General features: G+C 44.6%; 1 protein-coding gene and 1 pseudogene across 1 annotated transcript; both read right to left on the reverse strand.

Moving 5' to 3' along the window:
- Nucleotides 1–2,345: 2,345 nt before the first annotated feature.
- Nucleotides 2,346–3,373, reverse strand: LOC147326791 (mixed lineage kinase domain-like protein). The gene has a single exon (XM_086302684.1). The coding sequence runs from the start codon at nt 3,371–3,373 to the stop codon at nt 2,714–2,716; it is 660 nt and encodes a 219-aa protein (XP_086158810.1). The 3' UTR covers nt 2,346–2,713.
- An 11,476-nt stretch (nt 3,374–14,849) lies between these two features.
- LOC147326792 (zinc finger protein 277-like) lies at nt 14,850–20,056 on the reverse strand (annotated as a pseudogene).
- Nucleotides 20,057–20,631: the final 575 nt, after the last annotated feature.

The raw sequence follows: 20,631 nt of genomic DNA on the forward strand, positions 1-20,631 counted from the left end.
TTCAGCTGCCTCAGGAAGTACATCCTCTGCTGGGCTTTCTTGATGACGGAGGTGATGGTGGGCTCCCACTTCAGGTCCTGAGTGATGGTGGTACCCAGGAAGCGGAATGAGTCCACAGAGGTGATGGGGGTGTCAGTCAGGATGATGGGGGGGAGTGGAGCTGTGTGCTTCCTGAAGTCCACAATAATCTCCACTGTCTTCTGGGCATTCAGCACCAGGTTGTTGTGGCTGCACCAGGACACCAGACGTTCAAAAGCAGAGCAGGAAACTGTTTTCTTTGTGAAAGTGGTCGCTGAGGAGTCCATGTGCGCTCAACGTGAGGTTCAGAGATTCAGCAATCCTAGTCATTATAATTTGAATGTGACTCATTGAGGGCTGAATAAAAACATTTTGTTCCCTGGCACATGTCTCTTCAGCTGAACAAGGAAATAATGACGACATTCAAGGATGTTCACAGAACGATTGAGAAGATGAAGGATAATGTCCAGCAAATTCAAATTTTATTTGTCACGTACACAGTCATACACAGTACGATATGTAGTGAAATGCTTGGACAACTGCTCGTGACCTAAAGAAAACAAAAAAGGAAAAGGCTATGAATAAGATAGGAAATAAATATGAAAAATTAAAAAGGGTAAATTTAACTAGGAAGGAATAAAATATAAATTAAGGTTAAAAATGAAATAACTGTACAACACAAATTAGAATGAAGGGTAAATTTAACTGGGAGAATAAGATAAAATATATAAATTAAAGTTGAAAATAAAATAACTGTACAACAAAATACACAATATAGAACTATATAAGAATGTATGAAGAAATATAAATAAATATATGCACAATAACAGCAGCATATACACAATAACAGCAGCGTGATTTAAGTAATGAAGTGAAAACAAAGTCCAGAAAGTCCAGTGTGTGTGTAAGAACCATATGTGTGGGTCAGTACTGTGTGGTGGTGTGATTGAGAGACCGTATCGCCTGCGGGAAGAAGCTCCTCCTCAGTCTCTCTGTGTTGGTCTTCAGGGAGCGGAATCGCTTTCCTGACCTCAACAGAGAGAACAGTCTGTTGTTGGGATGGCTGAGGTCCTTCACGATCTTCCTGGCCTTGGTCCAGCACCGCCTGCTGTAGATTGAGTGCAGGTCAGGGAGCTCGGAGCGGATGGTGCGCTCAGCTGACCGCACAACCCTCTGTAGAGCTCGTCTGTCCTGCATGGTGCTGTTCCCGAACCAGGTTAAGATGTTTCCCGCCAGGATGCTCTCTATGGTGCAGGAGTAAAAGTTCCTGAGCACCTTAGAGGGCAGTTGGAAGTCTCTCAAGCGTCTGAGGTGGTAGAGACGCTGACAGGCCTTTTTCACCACGGTGTTGATGTGACAGGACCATGACAGGTCCTGCGTGATGTGAACTCCGAGGTATTTGAAGCTGTCCACTCTCTCCACTGGGCACTCGTTGATGATGGGGGTCTGGTAGTTCCTCTCCTGCTTAGTGCTGAAGTCCACTATCAGCTCCTTTGTCTTACTGACGTTTAGAAGGAGGTTGTTCCTCTGGCACCAGTTCTCCAGATTCCTAATCTCCTTCAGGTAGGCCGTCTCGTTGTTATCAGAGATCAGGCCCACCACGACGGTGTCGTCAGCAAACTTGATGATGGTGGTGGAGCTGGTACACAGTCATATGTGTACAAAGAGTACAGCATGGGGCTCAGAACACACCCCTGGGGGGCTCCAGTGCTGAGAGTGGTGGAGGCTGAGACATGTCCGCCCATCCTTACTGCCTGTGGTCTGCCAGTTAGGAAGTTGGAGATCCAGGCTCCCCTCGTCGTGAAAAGACTTGAAGCTCTGTGGAAACTGGTGTTTTTCCTCGACCAGAGGAAGGAAGTTCAGCTGTCTGATGTGAAAAAAGCTCTGGAGAATTTCCTAGAGACTTTGCAGAAAGCTGAACTACTGAACATCAAATTCACAGAGGCTCACAAGATGAATCAGATGTGGAAGAGTTTGAAAATCTGAACAAGAGCCTCACTGATGACTACATATCGCTGTCTGGGGCTCTACACATCGATCGGGAGATGAAGCTGGATAAACGAGAAAAAAATGTCCAAGCTGGAGGCAAAATTAGCAGAGCAGGAGGAGACACTGGAGGAGACACAGAAAGGAGTGGCATCAAATTCAGCCCAAGAAAATAACACGTTCTACTGTGTCCTGCAATGAAGATCAGACCACACATTATAGGAAACTTTGTTAAACCTCTGAAATCACAAAGTTTAAAATATTTGAGATTATTATAATTAACTAGCTCACCACGCTGCATCCTCAGACTGCACAGTTTGAAGCAGATCAGATGAACGATTGTTAAATTAGATGAAAACCACACAGACACACATAGGCTCCTTGATTTATTAGAGATTCATTTAGCACTAGGACAAGAGGACACAAATTACATAACAATGTGAAAGAGAATAAATATGTGTGCACTCATTTCAGCAAGGAATAATTTCATTGTTTCACAAAACTTTATTAAAATTGTTTGTTTTTGAATCCCTCTCAAATCTATTTAATCGTGAAAAAAAGTAGTATTTCTTTTACAAAAGAATTTCTCGAGAATGAAAGTTACCTTCACAGCTTCCCAGTCAAGAAGACCTTCCAGGAGGAATGAAGGCCCATGAGGATTAAATAGGGATTATTATTGATCACAAATCATGCAAAGCGACTGGCCAAACTAGTAGAGCCGAAAACCCATCGGTGAAACAGTTCTGACGACAGAAACAGGGCTGATGGTCCTAATGACGGGCATCGGGGGCATGTTATTGGAGACAAGAACGCGAACTGTTGTAGTTTTGCAGAAAGGCTGGGCCAGAACAGGCGTCGAAGCCCGCATGGGTGCCATGATGTAGGCGGCAGGCACGGGAGGAGAGGGGATAGGCGGTGCTGCTGGGGAAAACGTAGGGCATGGGGGGTTAGGCAGCGGTGTGTAGGGGCGCCCTAAAACAGTTTCATACACCTTGTGCAGTATGTCGCTCTGCTCAACCTGCAGAGCTCCAGAAAGCATCTGGAAGTTCTCAGTGAGTCTTTGGTTCACCTCGCTGAACTTTGCTCCAATGCTGCCTGACATCATGAACTGCTTAAGCCGATTATTTTTTGAGAATTTTGACACCAGTTTCTCAGCATGTTTCAAGATGGTGTGGAGTTCCTTCAGCGCTTTCTCCACAGCGCCAGAGTTTCTGCCTGATCCCCTTTCTTTGACGGTTAAAATCAGTCCCTCCAAAGCTCTGACCCTGTCAGCAATCCGCCTGCAGCGTTCGTCATTGTCCTTCATATTGTCATACATCTCAATGATGGTTGGGCAGAGGCCGAAAAGTTCGGAGACCAGCTTATCCATGGTGAACTGTAAGGAAAGAAAGGTAACAGAACTGTAACGGTGCCATGGAGAAGTAAACTTAACTAGACTGAATTCAAATCAAAATCAAATCAAAATTTATTTATATAGCACATATTAAAACAACAGTGTTGACCATAGTGCTTCACAGTCAGTATAAGCATGAGACAATTAAAACAAACAATAAAACAGGACAACAAACAATAGGTAACAACACAACAAGCTAGACCAACTAGTTAGAATCAAAAGCCAAAGTAAAAAGATAAGTTTTAAGACGTGATTTAAAAGACTGGATCGACTCGGCAGTACGAACATGAACAGGGAGGTTATTCCAGAGTCTGGGTGCCACGGATGCAAAGGCCCGGTCACCTCTCGACTTCATTCGAGACCTAGGTTGTGCTAGGAGCCTGTGATTGGACGATCTGCTCTGTTGGGATTGTATGAGTGGAGTAGTTCAGATAGCTGGGCGCTAAATTATTCAGAATATTAAAAGTGAACAAAAGAATTTTAAAATCTTTGCGATATTTAACAGGGAGCCAATGTAATTTGGCTAACATTGGAGTTATGTGTTCATGAATTCTTGTACCTGTTAAAAGACGCGCAGCTGCATTTTGAATTAACTGAAGCCGGCAAAGAGAGGAGTGTTGGAGGCCCGAGTAGAGGGAGTTACAGTAGTCCGATCTGGATGTAATAAATGCGTGGATAAGCTTTTCAAGGTCCTTTAAAGGAAGGAACGGCTTTGCTTTGGATATCTGACGCAACTGGTAAAAGCTGTTTTTTACCACAGTGGAGACCTGTTTCTCAAGTTTAAAAGAGCCCTCCAGGAACACTCCGAGGTTTCTTACAGTGGGCGAGAGATGGCTAGCGAGAGGGCCTAGGGCATCAGCTAACTGGTTTAGCGGAGTGTGACTACCAAAGACTATGATTTCGGTCTCGTTCAATGTAGGTCAAAATGTATTAAAGTTAGTGAAGGGCAGGATTTAGCCTCTGGCTGCTGAATACAACACGTTTCAACTCTAAATTCCCATTTGAAGAAAACACTTTCAAAGCATAGTTAAAAATATTAAACTGCTGCTGGTTTTAACAAAGATGACTCCAGGGTAAAATCTCCCATCGTACAGGAGCAGAGGAGTAAAGAGTTTGGGTATTTACCAGTCAGTGGAGGTCACAAGTGTTGCTGCTCAGGTGTTGAGGAAAATGAATGTCAATTTCATTCTTGTGAGTTTTTTAGGTGATTTATCTGAAACATCTCTGTGCTGACGTACAGCAACAGACACAACGATCTGCGTTAGCCCCGTTTATTATCAGCAGAATACTTCAAAGTAAAGCACGGATACCTGGAATGCTTAAGTATTTTGTACTTAGTTACCACCCAGCTGTTCTTGGTTTTGTTCTGACATGAATTGAATCAGAGTGAGCCGATGTTCTGAGCACAGACGGTCCAATCCTGACCCAGGTGAGCCTCAGCCCAACAGTCCAAGCAGAGAGGCCTGTAACGCTTCAGGTGAGTCACAGCCAGCGAATCACAACTGCCTGCTGTCGGTTTGCTTCATCCACACAGGAAGTGGCCCTCTGTGAAAAGACGTTTCTGTGGTGTGTGTTGGTAATCGTAAATGTAAAAACAGAAATGTTAACCAATTGTTTTTGAACTAATTCTAGTTCATAGAGTCCAGTTTGATGTGAGCGGCAAATATTTGATCTCTTTAAATATTTCACAGCAAACCCAGTAAGGCTGCACAGTTGGAGGCGATACCTGCGCTGCATGCATGTCATTGTTTACATCATGAAGGTACCAGTGTTGGGACTAACGCGTTATTAAGTAACGCGTTACAGTAACTACGTTATTATTGTGGTAAGTAGCACGGTAACTAGTTATTATGCCAAAACCAGGAACGCGTTACTCGTTACTGGGATTTAGATAGGCACGTTATTCGTTCGTGTGGTGGCTGTCGCGGAGCTTCCACAGATTCAATAACATTAGCAAGTGGTGGAGGCAGCAGGTGGAGGAGGGAAAGGGGAGACAAGAGGAGAGACCCGAAGCAGCCGCTGGTCCGAGAGTGTCAGGTGAACTGAACTTCAGGTAAGAAGTTATGACCTGCAGTCTCTCTGGGTCAGATATGAACCAAGTTTAGGTGGAGTTTATTTTAGCTGTGCTGACTTTTTCCGTACTGCGTGCTAGCTAGCATGACAGGGTTTCTATACAGCTGGGTGGGTGCTATGAAGTTAATGATGTTGAACTTTATTTTGTTCATACGGTTAATTATTAGAGTTTCCAACCGTCCTGTAAAAAACGGAATCGTCTCGTATTCAGAGAAATTATTACGGGTTTCGTGTTGAGCTGAAAAGGAACAGTTTGTCCCGGACTTCAGCTACAATGAAAAAGACACAAAGCTGGAGTTTTTCTGCGTCTTTACACTGTCAGCTGACTCTTCTTCGCTCCCCCTCCCTCTCCTGTTTCTACTTCAATCATGAAACTGATCAATGATCAGCTTATCGGCTTTTCTCTCTTGTTTGTTTATCTCCACTTTGCGCCAGAAAGAGGAAACCAGCTGATAAACAACAGCAGCACGTTTGAGCTTGATCAGCTGTTGTTAGAATTTATTTAATATTAATTTCTAGTATCAGCTGATGTGTCAGGGCTCTGTGTGCGGGAGGGCGGAGAGGAGGATCCAAAGGCAGGACTCAGACACAAACGTGAAACTCAAAAAACCTCAGCTTTATTGCTGGCAGAAAAACAAACATGGAGTGAGGATGGAACACTGAGACCAAGGACACACAGGCATAATTCTGAGGGTACAACACGACACTGAGCATGGGAAAACACAGGGCTTATATACACAGGGTAGTAACGGGGGAATCGGCAACAGGAGGGAGACACAGCTGGGAGAGATCAGGGCTAACGAGACGGGGGAGCTAAGCTGCACACACTAACATAAGACAAAGACTTTCACAATAAAACAGGAAACATGAATTACTGAACAAGCATGCAGACTTTACACTGAGAGACAGACAGAATGACACATGGAACCTGAACTAAACTAAACGTGAGATATAACTGAGAACAAATCCTTAAGCACGGATAAACAGAAACAAGAAACTAATAATAATTATCATCTACGAGAAGAAAACAATCCATGAAGCAGAAATAAACCAAAACATAATAAACTCAAAATACTGGGTCCAACGGACCCAGAACCGTGACATGATGTTTGCTGGAGCCACAGCTGTAAAGCTGCTGGTCATGGTGTGGGTTTGGATATGTGGTGAGAGGGAAACATGAAGATGAAACCAGGAGATGTCCTTACTGAACCATCAGAGCTGAACAGGTGATGGAGAAACAGGTTTACCTTTTAGGTGACATGAATGAGTTGAAGTTATGAACTGTTTCTGAGAGACAAATAACACCAGGATCCTTTTCTAAGTAGCTGACAGCTGGTAACTGTGCAGGGGCGGGTCTAGCAAAGTGCTGCCAGGGGGCCATGTAGGGCATTAACAGGGAGAGGGGGGCACAAAGAAATACTTTTCTTTCTTATTATCATTTAAAATGTCTCGCTTTTAAAAAAATAATTATCTGAGTCTTACAACAAACGATTGATAGATTGATGCATATATACCATCAGAACAGTGCACATCACTGTCACAACAGGGTTTATTTTCATTCAAAGGCTTTATGATTTTTCCTATAATGGCGGCCGGTCTCTAGTCAAATTCCCCGGGCCGATTTTTTGTCCCAGTCCAGCCCTGTAAGCAGCTCATCTGCAGTCTGGTGTTACCTACATCTTCCTATTCAGAAGGCAGAATTTCCGAGTTCTGAGTACAATCGAAAGCACCACGACTGCAGTTTTTGTGTTGGATGTAAAAAGCAGGATAGGATAGAATCAGGCGTGGGATTTCTCTCGTGGAAATGTGCACATTATTTTTTTCCTTTCTATTGGTAGGTGGCACAGTGCACTGTGGGAAGTAAGCAAGCTAGAAGACTGACAGTCTGGCTGGGTATCCAGTTACGGAAGCAACACATTAACAAGAGAATTCTGAGTAAAACCAAAGTTACTTTCCCTAGTAACTAGTTACTCTGAAAGTAACGAGTAACTTGAAGTAACTGAGTTACTTTTGATAGAAGTAACTAGTAATGTAACTAAGTTACTAATTTAAAGTAACTTACCCAACACTGGAAGGTACAGCCAATAGAATGAGAGGTGATATTTTGTTTCTAAGAGATGCACTCAGGTCAGGTACATGGAGACCTTATTTGTCTGCAATGATGTTTTGATGAACAGGAATGTAGCACAAAGTAAAGGTGAAAGCAGCCAGCTGTTAGCTTTAATGTTAACAGTTTCATTTATATTTTTATTCTACAAGCTGCACTGAAGTTAGGAGAGAAGAACAATCAATTATAGTTTGCTGCAAATACCTGTATATGTCTCCATCACTAACTGACACAACAAAGGGGACTCTTACCTTGTAGCGTGAGTGTTGTTGGGAAGCACAGCAGTGACACCTTGTGGTGAATAAGTTAATCACCATCACATAGCTGGTTGCCCTCCATCTACAGCAGCACAGCAGCCAGTAGCTGGAGATTCTGAGGCTGACGGTGCACCGGAGCCCTAGCATCCATACGCTGTTCCAGGCAGTGAATGTTCTCATGTTACCTGATGAATCTGTCTGATTGGTTATTATGTGTTATTATTGTGTATCACGCGTGCATATAACAGGTATTACGGTAAATGATACCTGTTGTACCGTAAAGTAAAAGCTATGTTTTTAGGTGTGACGTTAACAATGACAAACATACATATATATACACATACATACACATATGTATATGTATACCATATATTAGAACATTAGACTGCTGATTTATTGTGAATGGATGATATTGTTTTATGATGCACTATACTGCTGAGTTAAGAAGAGAATATTGTGTGCAGAGAGTCAGGGCATTGCTGTTCTGATAGCAGAGGAGACAGAGCACATTCCACAGGAGGTTCACCCCACCACCTTGTTGGGAGCAGGAAAAACAATGAGCCGAGGTCATAACTTGGGCGCCGTGTGAGAGAAAGAATGTGAATGTTTAGGCCTTTACGACTAGGTGTTGCCCATTAGAGGCTATAAGAGCTTGAGTAACCCTCCACCAGTTTGAGATTTGCTGTGTCACTCTGCATGCATGTCTCCCCATCTGGAGGGTTTGTGCTCTTAAAGTGTTGAATTGTATGGAATAAAGGATTGTTGATTGAGCATTTATACACCGAGTATTGTCCTTCCTTCAGCCCAAAGATCAAAAGAATACATGCACACACAGACATACATATATATATATATGTATGTCTGTGTGTGCATGTATGTATGTATTGTTCAATTCTCCCAATTCTTTTATATATATTTATATATATATATATATATATATATATATATATATATATATATATATATATAGATATATATATATATATATAAAACACCCAGCACGCCCCTGCGGGCGGTTTGTCCTTGAAGCTCGGGTCCTCTACCAGAGGCCTGGGAGCTTGAGGGTCCTGCGCAGTATCTTAGCTGTTCCCAGGACTGCGCTCTTCTGGACAGAGATCTCCGATGTTATTCCCGGGATCTGCTGGAGCCACTCGCCTAGCTTGGGAGTCACCGCACCTAGTGCTCCGATTACCACGGGGACCACCGTTACCTTCACCCTCCACATCCTCTCGAGCTCTTCTCTGAGCCCTTGGTATTTCTCCAGCTTCTCGTGTTCCTTCTTCCTGATATTGCTGTCATTCGGAACCGCTACATGGATCACTACGGCCGTCTGCTTCTGTTTGTCTACCACCACTATGTCCGGTTGGTTAGCCACCACCATTTTGTCCGTCTGTATCTGGAAGTCCCACAGGATCTTAGCTCGGTCATTCTCTACCACCCTTGGGGGCATCTCCCATTTTGACCTCGGGACTTCCAGGTTATACTCAGCACAGATGTTCCTGTACACTATGCCGGCCACTTGGTTATGGCGTTCCATGTATGCCTTGCCTGCTAGCATCTTGCACCCTGCTGTTATGTGCTGGATTGTCTCTGGGGCATCTTTACACAGAGAGATGAGTGTGCTGGAGTTTTCTGCCCTATTTCAGCAGGAGCAGATAAACAGGGAGCCAAGGTCGTAGCTTAGGCGCTGTGTAAGAGAAAGCATGTGAATGTTTAGGCTTTGTATGATAAGGTGGAGGCACCAGAGGCTATAAAAGTTTGAGCAATGCTCCACCATTTTGAGATTTTGAGGCTGTCTGCATCAGTGTCCATCTCCCACGTGTGTGATCATTAAATCATCGTTTGACTCAACCCGACCGGACCAGTGTTGTTATTGTGGTTTTTCTCTTGTCTCCATCCCCAATATTTTGAACCTTAACAATATATATACATACACGTATATATATGTATATATGTATGTTAGCGTGGGCTGCAATGCGTTAGCACGGTTAGCTCATTAACGCGTTAGTGCCATGTAGCCCCACGCACGGGGCGATCCGCGATAACTCGCTAAGGCAGATTTGTCGTGTTAATGCGGTTATGGCGTTAGCATCATTTTAACGAGATTAACGCTGACAGCACAAGTTTTTACAAAAGTCTGCAAGGTCAGCAGACATGGGGACATTTGTGTGCGGACTGAATTATAGCACGTTCGCATGAAGACAGGAATTACATCAAGGGTTTCTACTTCTGCTCCACTAGAGTAGCTTTGCATGAATCACAGTTCAAATATATGTTTTAGCTCCTCCCCTTTTACAGCCAACCTACCTTTACATCAACTGTGTGCCTCAGATACCAGAGATTTCACCTGTGTGTGTGTGTGTGTGTGTGTGTGTGTGTGTGTGTGTGTGTGTGTGTGTGTAGATCAGCGGGCTGTGTCCAGAAGAGGCAGCAGCTCAGGAGCAGTCGGGACAGGTGACAGAGTGTCTGAAGATCAAACTGGAAGACTGTAAGATGGTAAATGAGCTCGCTGCTGCCTTCACTGACCTCTCAGGGTGTAGTGAAACCCAGCTTTATAATTTAAAATGTTTTAGAGAACTACCTGAGGCTGCTCGGCTGGCATGTACAGTGGCTTGCAAAAGTATTCGGCCCCCTTGAACTTTCCCACATTTTGTCACATTACAGCCACAAACATGAATCAATGTTATTGGAATTCCAGGTGAAAGACCAACACAAAGTGGTGCACACGTGAGAAGTGGAACGAAAATCATACATGATTCCAAACATTTTTTACAAATAAATAACTGCAAAGTGGGGTGTGCGTAATTATTCAGCCCCTGAGTCGATACTTTGTAGAACCACCTTTTGCTGCAGTTACAGCTGCCAGTCTTTTAGGGTCTGTCTCTACCAGCTTTGCACATCTACAGACTGAAATCTTTGCCCATTCTTCTTTGTAAAACAGCTCCAGCTCAGTCAGATTAGATGGGCAGCGTTTGTGAACAGCAGTTTTCAGATCTTGCCACAGATTCTGGATTGGATTTAGATCTGGACTTTGACTGGGCCAGTCTAACACATGGATGTGTTTTGTTTTAAACCATCCCATTGTTTCCTGGCTTTATGTTCAGGGTCGTTGTCCTGCTGGAAGCTGAACCTCCGCCCCAGTCTCAAGTCTTTTGCAGACTCCAAGAGGTTTTCTTCCAAGACTGCCCTGTATTTGGCTCCATCCATCTTCCCATCAACTCTGACCAGCTTCCCTGTCCCTGCTGAAGAGAAGCCCCCCCAGAGCATGATGCTGCCACCACCATATTTGACAGTGGGGATGGTGTGTTCAGAGTGATGTGCAGTGTTAGTTTTCCACACACAGCGTTTTGCATTTTGGTCTCATCTGACCAGAGCAGCTTCTTCCACATGTTTGCTGTGTCCCCACATGGCTTGGGGCAAACTGCAAACGGGACTTCTTATGGTTTTCTGTTAACAATGGCTTTCTTCTTGCCACTCTTCCATAAAGGCCAACTTTGTGCAGTGCACGACTAATAGTTGTCCTATGAACAGATTCCCCCACCTGAGCTGTAGATCTCTGCAGCTCGTCCAGAGTCACCATGGGCCTCTTGGCTGCATTTCTGATCAGCGCTCTGCTTGTTCGGCCTGTGAGTTTAGGTGGACGGCCTTGTCTTGGTAGGTTTACAGTTGTGCCATACTCCTTCCATTTCTGAATGATGGCTTGAACAGTGCTCCGTGGGATGTTCAAGGCTTGGGAAATCTTTTTGTAGCCTAAGCCTGCTTTAAATTTCTCAATAATTTTATCCTTGACCTGTCTGGGGTGTTCTTTGGACTTCATGGTGTTGTTGCTCCCAATATTCTCCTCTGAGGCCATCACAGAGCAGTTGTGGAGCTGTTTTGCAAAGAAGAATGCGCAAGGATTTCAGTCTGTAGATGTGCAAAGCTGGTAGAGACATACTGTAAGTGTCACAGAAATGGCTTGTGTATAAAGAAGTTTAATAGATGGTTCCAGCAGTTAAAATGTTCTTGATTGTACATTTCTGTGGTCAATATTGTAAAGGTGTGTTTATCTTGTATAGGAGACATGTTTATCTTGTCACAAAGAACAAGTTGTTACACCGCTATTATTGCGAGGTTTGGGCGTGATAATATAGGGTCGAGCCACGATCGCCCCATATATAAATATATATATAGTCGACCTTAATCTTGCAGAGAATGTGATGATTTTGTGGATAATTAAAGTCAGTCATATATCCACAAACACAACAAGCTGAAAGTCAGTGATGCTGCTCGGTTTGCAGTCCTGAATATCACGGCACAAGCAGGATCCACTGCACTGTTAATGTGAGCTGTGTTATATTGCTGCCTCTGTTCGGTGGTGTCGAGCCAAACGGACTTTAACGTGTGTTTGAACGAGCTGACGGTTCACTCGTTAAGCTGAAAGAAAGATGCTTTAATCACAGCAGTCACACATGTGTCCACTGCACCATCTGGAACTCTTCTTGTTTACACTCGTAATGACACAAACACTAAATCCTGCTTCTCTGTGCTGTTGTGTAGCAGTGTGTACACCTGAGACTGTCACCTGTCTGTCTGTCCTGCACTCTCTCTCTGTTTCTTTCTCTCTGATTGTGGAATAAAAGTATGAACGTGTGTTTATAAGTTACACTTGTGTTTGAATCCTGCAGCTTATCACACATTTGATGTCCATGTGTGACGACTGCAAGTGTCCAGAGTGAGGACAGACTGAGGGACCCACTGCTGCACATCATCTGTGAGGCTTTGCAGCCCTGATGATCCACCAGGACAAACTCGGCAGTGTGTGAGGAAGAGGAGGAGGAAGAGCCAGCAGCAGCTGACAGATGGAGAGAATAGACAGACTGTTCCCTGTTTGTGAAGGACTGCTAGGAAAGTTTAACAGAACTGTCTGTGCTGAATCAGTCTTATTAGGTAATGTTCAAATAATGTGATCATCCCAGTGTTTCCAGTGTGGGAGAAAGTACTCAGAGTACTCAGGGCCTTCAAGTTACACACCATGAAAGGCAGCAACAAGTTTAATGTTCAGAAACCTAAAGTCTGTATCAGCAGCAGAATGGAGCTAAAATAAATGTTGGTTTCAGTTCTATGAAGCTTTGAGGATTTTGGATCAGTAGCTGCTGTGTTTGTTGCATCATATTGCTGTAACTGTTTATATGCTTTATATATTCTGAGCTAAGTTGATCTATAGTGTTACATCATATTCTATAAGGATGTTATGTGTTTGTAGACTTTCTGCCCAGTTTGACCCATTTAGCAGACGTCAGCCTGTTTAAGGCTCTGATATCTATTCTGTGTGACTTACAGCAGTTATGACATGGTCTGATTTTCTCACCCAATAAAGGAATATTTCATATATCAGTCTACTCTTCATTCTATCAGACACAGTTATCACAGCTCGTACATTTGCTTTATACACATGTATGTAAGCATTGAGCCAAATGTAATAATGCCAACGTATTAAACGAACAATATTTGTCTCTTATATATAACACATCTGTATACACACTCACAGATACTCGTCTTTGAGTGAAGATTTAAGGTGATAGGACATATAAACAACTGTTCAAGCTCACTGCTGTAATATATCATAATAATCTGACTATAACTTTAATATTGGCCATATTATATTTACATTACCACAGTGAGATGACTTTAGTCTCATGACCAACATCAGCTAATTGTTATTTACTAGCTAATCTTAAATGACTGTTCAGCACAGGAATGAAGCCCAACAATCATGTTTTACGGTCCTTTGGTCTCAAATGAACAAAACATGTTCTCCTTCGTTTCTGTCACACAAAGCTGTATGACACGTTTCTCGCGGTTAGTATCATGGTTGCTAGGCAACCTGAGCAGCGCGACGAAGGCAAGACCGTCCTATTTCACAAGCCTCTCACTTCCGCACTTCTCATACTTATAGTACGCACCGTGCGTAGTGCGCGTACTTCAAGCGTGCAGACCCTGAATTGGGACACAGCCTAGTGGTGCCGAGCTGGCGCACCGAGTAGTTCCTGTTACCTGCTGTGTGTCTGTTTTTACAGGTAAGCTGGGTTCCAAATAATACATATGTGATAGACAGCAGTAGCAATCGAAAAGCTAGAGAGCCAGTTCACGAGTTTAAGGGTTGATAGCGACGAACCACCACCAGCTGTTGCTAAAAGCACCTTTGTTAGCTAGCAAAGTATTTACAAATAGTTCTCCCGTTCATTGATCTGAGCATGCGCAGAATGATCCACAGCGCTCCTTTGATCTTCTCGAACGATCATCGTGACGTCACGGCGACATCACAATGATCCTTTGAGAAGATCAAAGGATCATTGTTTTGTCACAGCGACATCGCATTCTCTGCCACGCCCACCGAGTCTATAAATAGGAGCTCGTTCAACAGTTTACAGCAGAAAGAGACAGTTGTTTGAGACACAGCTACCCTTTGACACCCTTCAGCCTTAAACCTTTACAAAAATGTCACAGGCAAGTGGAGATTCGTTAGACCAACTGGAGCGTACGAGAGAGGAACTCCGGCATCAAAACGCACAGCTCTGGGAAGAAAACGCACGACTCACCGAAGAACTCGCACGAGTCAATGAAATGTGCATAGACTTCAGTCACGATGTCACACGACACATTCAAGAAAACACACGACTCGGTCGAGAAAACACACAACTCGGTCAAGAAAACGCACAACTCGAGCTAGAAAACGCACAACTCAATCTAGAAAACGCACAACTCAGTGAAAACTACATAGAACTCAGTAAAGAACACATAGAACTCAGTAACGATGTCACACGACACATTCAAAAAAACACACGACTCTGTCGAGAAAACACACAACTCAGGCAAGAGATGGCAGAACTCAGACAAACTGTGGAAAATCTTCAGTGCCCAGCGGTACGGGAACAAGAGACAACAGAAAGAGAATCGCCTGGTTCGTGTGGTGTAAAGGTTTAACTGTTGCGTTTCCTGCAGCTTTCTGGGTCGCCTCTAAGATTTTCAGCTGAAGCGAATGTCCCGCTCTGTGGGGTCTGCCTCGAGGCCGGCGTCCGTCTGGGTCGATCCTTAATAGTCGTTTTTGCTGAGTTCTCATTGCTTCGAATCACGTGTCCATACCACCTCAGGCGGGATTCGAGCATCTTTTGAACTCGAGCCACAGTCCACCGACCTGTCATAAATATGCTGTGCTCTCCTTTATGTTTGATTTAATTTTGCCCCTCACCCCCCAACCAGTCATGGCAGAAGACCGCCCCTCCCTGAGCCTGGTTCTGCCAGAGGTTTCTTCCTGTTAAAAGGGAGTTTTTCCTCTCCACCGTTGCCAGAGTGCTTGCTCATAGGGGATCATTTGATTGTTGGGGCTGAATTTTTGGATTTCATTTAATTGGCTTGAACTGAAAAATCTAAAAATTCATGTGAGGGCTTCACATAGTGGAGAGCACTACATTTGCTAACTGCTCTTTGTTTATTTGTAGATTTTGTAGTTCTTCCTACTACAAAAACTACAAATGAAAACAAGGCAGTTAGCAGCAAATGAAAATAAATAAAACACTTAAAAAAATCTGCTACTGCTCTGTGTGTTTACTTCAGTGAACACTTGTATGTTTTTGTGTTAGAAGATTATAGATTGTCCAAAATGTCCTACAGCCTGCCAGAGTACGAAATGAGGATAAAACAGGAAGTTTGACAGCAGTGAGTTCCTGCAGCGACCTCTCGTTTCTCTCCTCAGTGCTGCATGTTCGTGAACGTGAGCCTGGACGCGAAGGACGCGGTGAAAACTCTGAGCGCTGCAGTTCGGCTCCACCATACGGCAGGTGTCGCTCAGCAAAGCGATGCAGAAAAACAACAGAAACACCAAATAGGACAGATGTTTCAGGCACGAGACGTCCCTGGGCTTTCTGAGGGGACAACAACAACAATAATAATAACAATGTGCAGTAAAACATACACTCATTCTTTTCATTTATTAAGTTCCTGTGTTGTGTTGTTTGTGTTGTGCGTAGTGCCGACGCGGGACAGTTTGCAATTGTGTAGTGCTGTTGTTCTAAGTGTGACTGTGCAATGACAATAAAGAGTCTCTCGTCTCATCTTGACGATGAGCTCGTCCACAACAGCACTGAATCCAGCTCAGTTACAAGTTACAAAAGAAAATCATTTTTACTCGAGTACTAAAATTCACATTCAAGAAAACGCATGTTTCAGCTTCATTGCACGAGGCAGAGCAATTACGTTTCAGCGGACATCATGGCGTCCGCGTGTCCAGCTGTGGAGAGGACTCTTCTTTTGCCTTTCTTATCTTTACTAAGTAGAGACGTACAGGAAATAGTTGAGAGGGAAAGGGCCGGACTCAAACCCGTGCCGCTGCGTTCCAGCCATGTGGGATGTGGTCACCATGAGCTGAGCTCAGCCGACGTCAGAGACGCCTTTGAGTCAAACGTATGACACGTGTCCGTCTGTGGTCCTAGCTGCTGCCTCCTCGCTCCTTCAGCAGCTGCTTGAGGACACTGGACTGTTTCAGCGCTCTCAGGTTAGAGATGTCCTCCGCGATGACCGGGATCTCCTCGCCGCGATGCTCCTCGTCACCGTCGCCTTCCTCGCTGTCAGAGAGCGTGCACAGGAGAGCGTCGTTCTCGTACGTGGGGAAGTAATACCTGCGGAGCGAGACGACGTTTAGTGCTCAGGCTCAAATTAGTCCCAAAAAGGACGCCATTTTCCTCAGCTGATAAAGATACTCCAAATGAAGTGTAAACATCTGTGGCGTTGACCACGTTCATCAGCAGCTGTACGCCAGCTTTAAAGCCCGCGCTCTCATTGGTTAATTCTGCAGGCGCTTCCTTAAACCTACTGCGGCTGGTCCCAGGCGGACATCTCTGGCAGTTTCATCACGTGACCTTCAGCCGCGATGTGACGCAGGGCGTCCGCCCGGCAGTCGAACATCCGCGTGCAGCCGTAGCAGCGGCTCTGATGGATCTGCCGCCGGATGAAGTTCACCAGTTTGACCTGCTGGTAGAACTTGAGGTCTGAGGGAGGACAGAACATTAGAAACACTCAGAAGGAAGAAATAGAAGCAAACTGCGCTCGAATTACCACGGCGATTTCACCCACTGAGCTCGGTCTTAAGGAGGTGGAGGTCGAAGCCGTGAGCCTCCTGCAAACACAAAACAGAAAGATGTCAGGGTCACGCACGCGACGCCCGTTACAGACTTCATAAATAACAAAACCAGAAAGCAGAGAGAAACTTTTCTGCCTCTCAGGTAAACTCGTCACTCGTGAGCACAAACTTAGAGTCACGTTTGGGAAACTGGTTCTGACTTTAAACCAGAACGTTTAATCAACGACAAAATCGGACTGCAGTCGACGTCCAATCCTAGATTTATTTATTGTTCACGAGTGTTAAGTCTAATTGTTGAATGTTGTCATCGTGTTTCTTAAATTTGTACGGTCTGAGTTCAACCTATAGGATCAAGACGTTCCTTTGTCTCTGACCTCTCCAGCCACTCTGTGCTGGGGGAGCTTTTATTGCAGATGCATCCTGACAGATCTGTTGTGAGCTTCCTGCTTTTATGATACACACACACACACACACACACACACACACACACACACACACACACACACACACGTCTCAGAACCATTGGGGGGTTTTACGTGGGAGGTGCTTGTGTTGTATTGTGTATTGTAACTGCCATGTCAATAAATAGCTACGGGGGAAGCTGCTCTTTGAAGGACTTCGGGCCTGAGACAGGACAGGGGCGTGGGCTCCAAGAGCTGGTTCTTGACCAAAGACTTCCCTCGTTAGCGAGTGAAAAACCGGTTGAAGATGTTCTGTTATGTCTTGTTTCCTTCATGATGAATAAGTCTCTAAACTAGCGGGGCCTGTGGAAACACAGACCCAACAACGAGGAAACATTTTTATTTGCTCGTTAAAGGTTTGACAATCATGTATTTATTTGGAAACTTTTCAAAATAAAAGGCGCTTCATTTTAAAAGCTCTTCAGCTTCGGTCCGTCTGTGTGTGAGGGCACTTTCTGAGTAAAATCCATGTTTTGTGCGAACGATGGATTCATATGTTTGCAGAGACCTCAGGAAGCAGATCGTTTCCTGTTAGTGTGCACTGTCTCCGTTCTCCCAGAAGCCTTTGCAGAATCGTTTCAGGGATGAAAAGCAGAAAACGATATTTTCCTTCTCTGAAACTTCTACGTTCCCGTACCTTCATATGCGCGTAGATCTGCTCCAACGTCTCCGATTGGTGATCACAGAACAGACACACTGCAGAGACCGGATGAGCCTGCCAGTCCGACCAATCACTGCGGACGATACAGAGATGACACGAGCAGACATTTACACAGGATCAGAGGAGGACTAGGAAGTGGACTTGATTGAAACTTTTGCATCCAGGCTGACATAAGAGATGACTACAGGAAGCAAAGAAGCTTTTAGTCACATGATTTCAGGAAGCTCTACCTTCTGTCTGCTTTCATCTAACACACGTGAGGTTTCCAGGACTGATGGGAATCCCGCGGCGCGTTACCCGTTTCCCGTGAACTCTTCGCTGCAGAACATGCAGAGACGATGGAAGCTGCTGTCGTCTCGCTCCTTCTGCTGCTGCTCCAGGACCTCCTCCTGTGGGAGCACAGAAGAAGAGCTCAGAGGAATTCTTCAGAAAACTACCTCAGAGTGCTCAGATATTTAAAGTGCAGAGGTTACAACGACACAAAGCGTGTCAAATCACTCAAATCTGCAATTTTTCTGATTTTTCCTGATTTTCAGACTTTGCCTCAAAATAAAGTTTAAAAGAAACGAAACTTCCAGCAGCACAAGATTCACTCAGGATGCTCCGAGTGTCACGTCTCCTCACCAGTCGTTTCTGCTGCAGCTTCTCTCGGAGGACTCTGTCTTCTGGAAGGACGTCACACAGCAGGAAGTAGTCCTCCTGCTTCTCTGTCAGGTCAGCGAGGAAGAAGAGTTTTTAATGAGTCATTAATCAGAGCTGGAGGAAGTGTACGTGGTTCACTTTGAAAGGTCAGGTCCTCTGTGGGTTTGAGTGAACTCACCGACTGGGCCCGTGGAGTTGGTTTTGATGACGCTGCAGAAATCTGTGAGCGGCTGCTCGAGGAATCTGCCCTTCCAGTACAGCAAGTACCTGATGGAGGAAACTCGTCAGTAAAAACCGACTCACAGCCAGGTTTACCGGCGCACAGAAACACTTCGTCACGGTTCATAAAAGCAGCACACTAACAGGCGTGGACATGCTGGACTTGTTGTATATATTTATACTTGTAAGGTAAGGGTTTCCCCCCATCACCCCAAATAATTACAGGAAGTCTTTGGTGAAATGATCGAGTTCCAAATGCTAAAAACATCCAAACGTGTTCCCGAGAGTTAAACGAGTGAGCCGGAGCATGTGTGGCTCGTACTTTGGGACGTCTGCGATGAGTTTGACGTCGGCGATGACAAGCTTGTGCTCCATCAGCAGGTGTCTGAGGAGGACGTCTTTCCGCGGCGGTGGGACGGACTCAGAGCAGAACAGGCAGACCAGCGGCTCGGAGCCGGGACATTGAACACCGGGAGGGCTGGAGATGTCAGCCGGCTGATCGGGGAAACACAGCGGCTCCAGAATGCTGTCCTTACCTGAGAAAGCAGAAGAGAGACTACACCTTATATACCACACACACTCTACTCCAGACCAGGTGAGTCAAAACCAAGCGGAAGCGAGAATGTACAGCCTGGCATGAAGAAGCATTTCCCTCTGATCTACAAAAATCTGTCTGTATACAATTATTTTCATCACCCGTGGGGACAAAACTATGATCTAAAAGTAAAAAAATAAATAAATTAATGAATTAAATAACTCATTAATCGAACTCAGACTTTACACGCTGTTAAATCCTGAATAAACTTCACAGCTGTCAGACTGAGTACTGACTGAATATAGAGATTGCTGTATAATCACAGTTAGCAGCCCAGCTATTTCCTAGCCTGCTAGCTTAGCCGGGCGGGTTCCCGCCTGCTTTTCTGATTTTTTTTTAGCCTTTTTTCTGCTGATTGTGGATTCCCACAGACTCGGAGAGTCACCGACACCCAAACCTTTGCACGCAGACCACCAGATATCAGCATTAAAGCCGCGGACACGTTTAAAAAGTCACACTTACCGTCTTTACTCGGCTCGCTGGCGGCCATGTCTGGTGTCACGTGGTGCAAATAACACAAACCAAACCAATCGGAGGCCGTAAAATGCCAACGAAGCGCCTTCGCGGACCCCCGGTAAAACACGAATTAGAAAAGGTGCATTCAAGTGGTTCAAGGAAATATAAAAACTTAAGTTTCGATAGCTGAAGGTTAATTAATGTGAATGAAGTTGACTAACATGTAACGTTGGACGTTGTTGCATATATATAGCAAAGCATATAAATCACATGAACACTCAGATCCTCAAGATATACCTGAGAGTGTTCTCTGAACATGAAAGTTTAGTGTTCATAAATCCCCATTTATTAACATTACATTAGCATATGTGTCCTCCCCTCTATTACAAATTTTTAAATGAAACGTTATTTGTGAATGCGTACCATGTGTACAGGTGTAAGGCTCCCTAAAATAAAAGTCTGAAAATAACATTTGAGTTTCTGTACAGGGGGGCACAAGAAGGCTGGATATGGTGCAAATTCTTAAATAAATGACCCAAGTTTTATACGTGAAGTCAGTTTTAAGGTGGAGTGGCTGCTGATGACACACAGCTTGGATTCGGGAATTCACTGGAAGCACGTTGTGGTCAAAGACCACTGGGGGGC

Source organism: Aulonocara sp. 'chitande type north' Nkhata Bay, linkage group LG7, assembly GCF_057382095.1.
Source record: "Aulonocara sp. 'chitande type north' Nkhata Bay isolate Kocher_YH1m ecotype deep benthic linkage group LG7, A_spYH_male_GT1.1, whole genome shotgun sequence".
Lineage (NCBI taxonomy): Eukaryota > Metazoa > Chordata > Actinopteri > Cichliformes > Cichlidae > Aulonocara > Aulonocara sp. 'chitande type north' Nkhata Bay.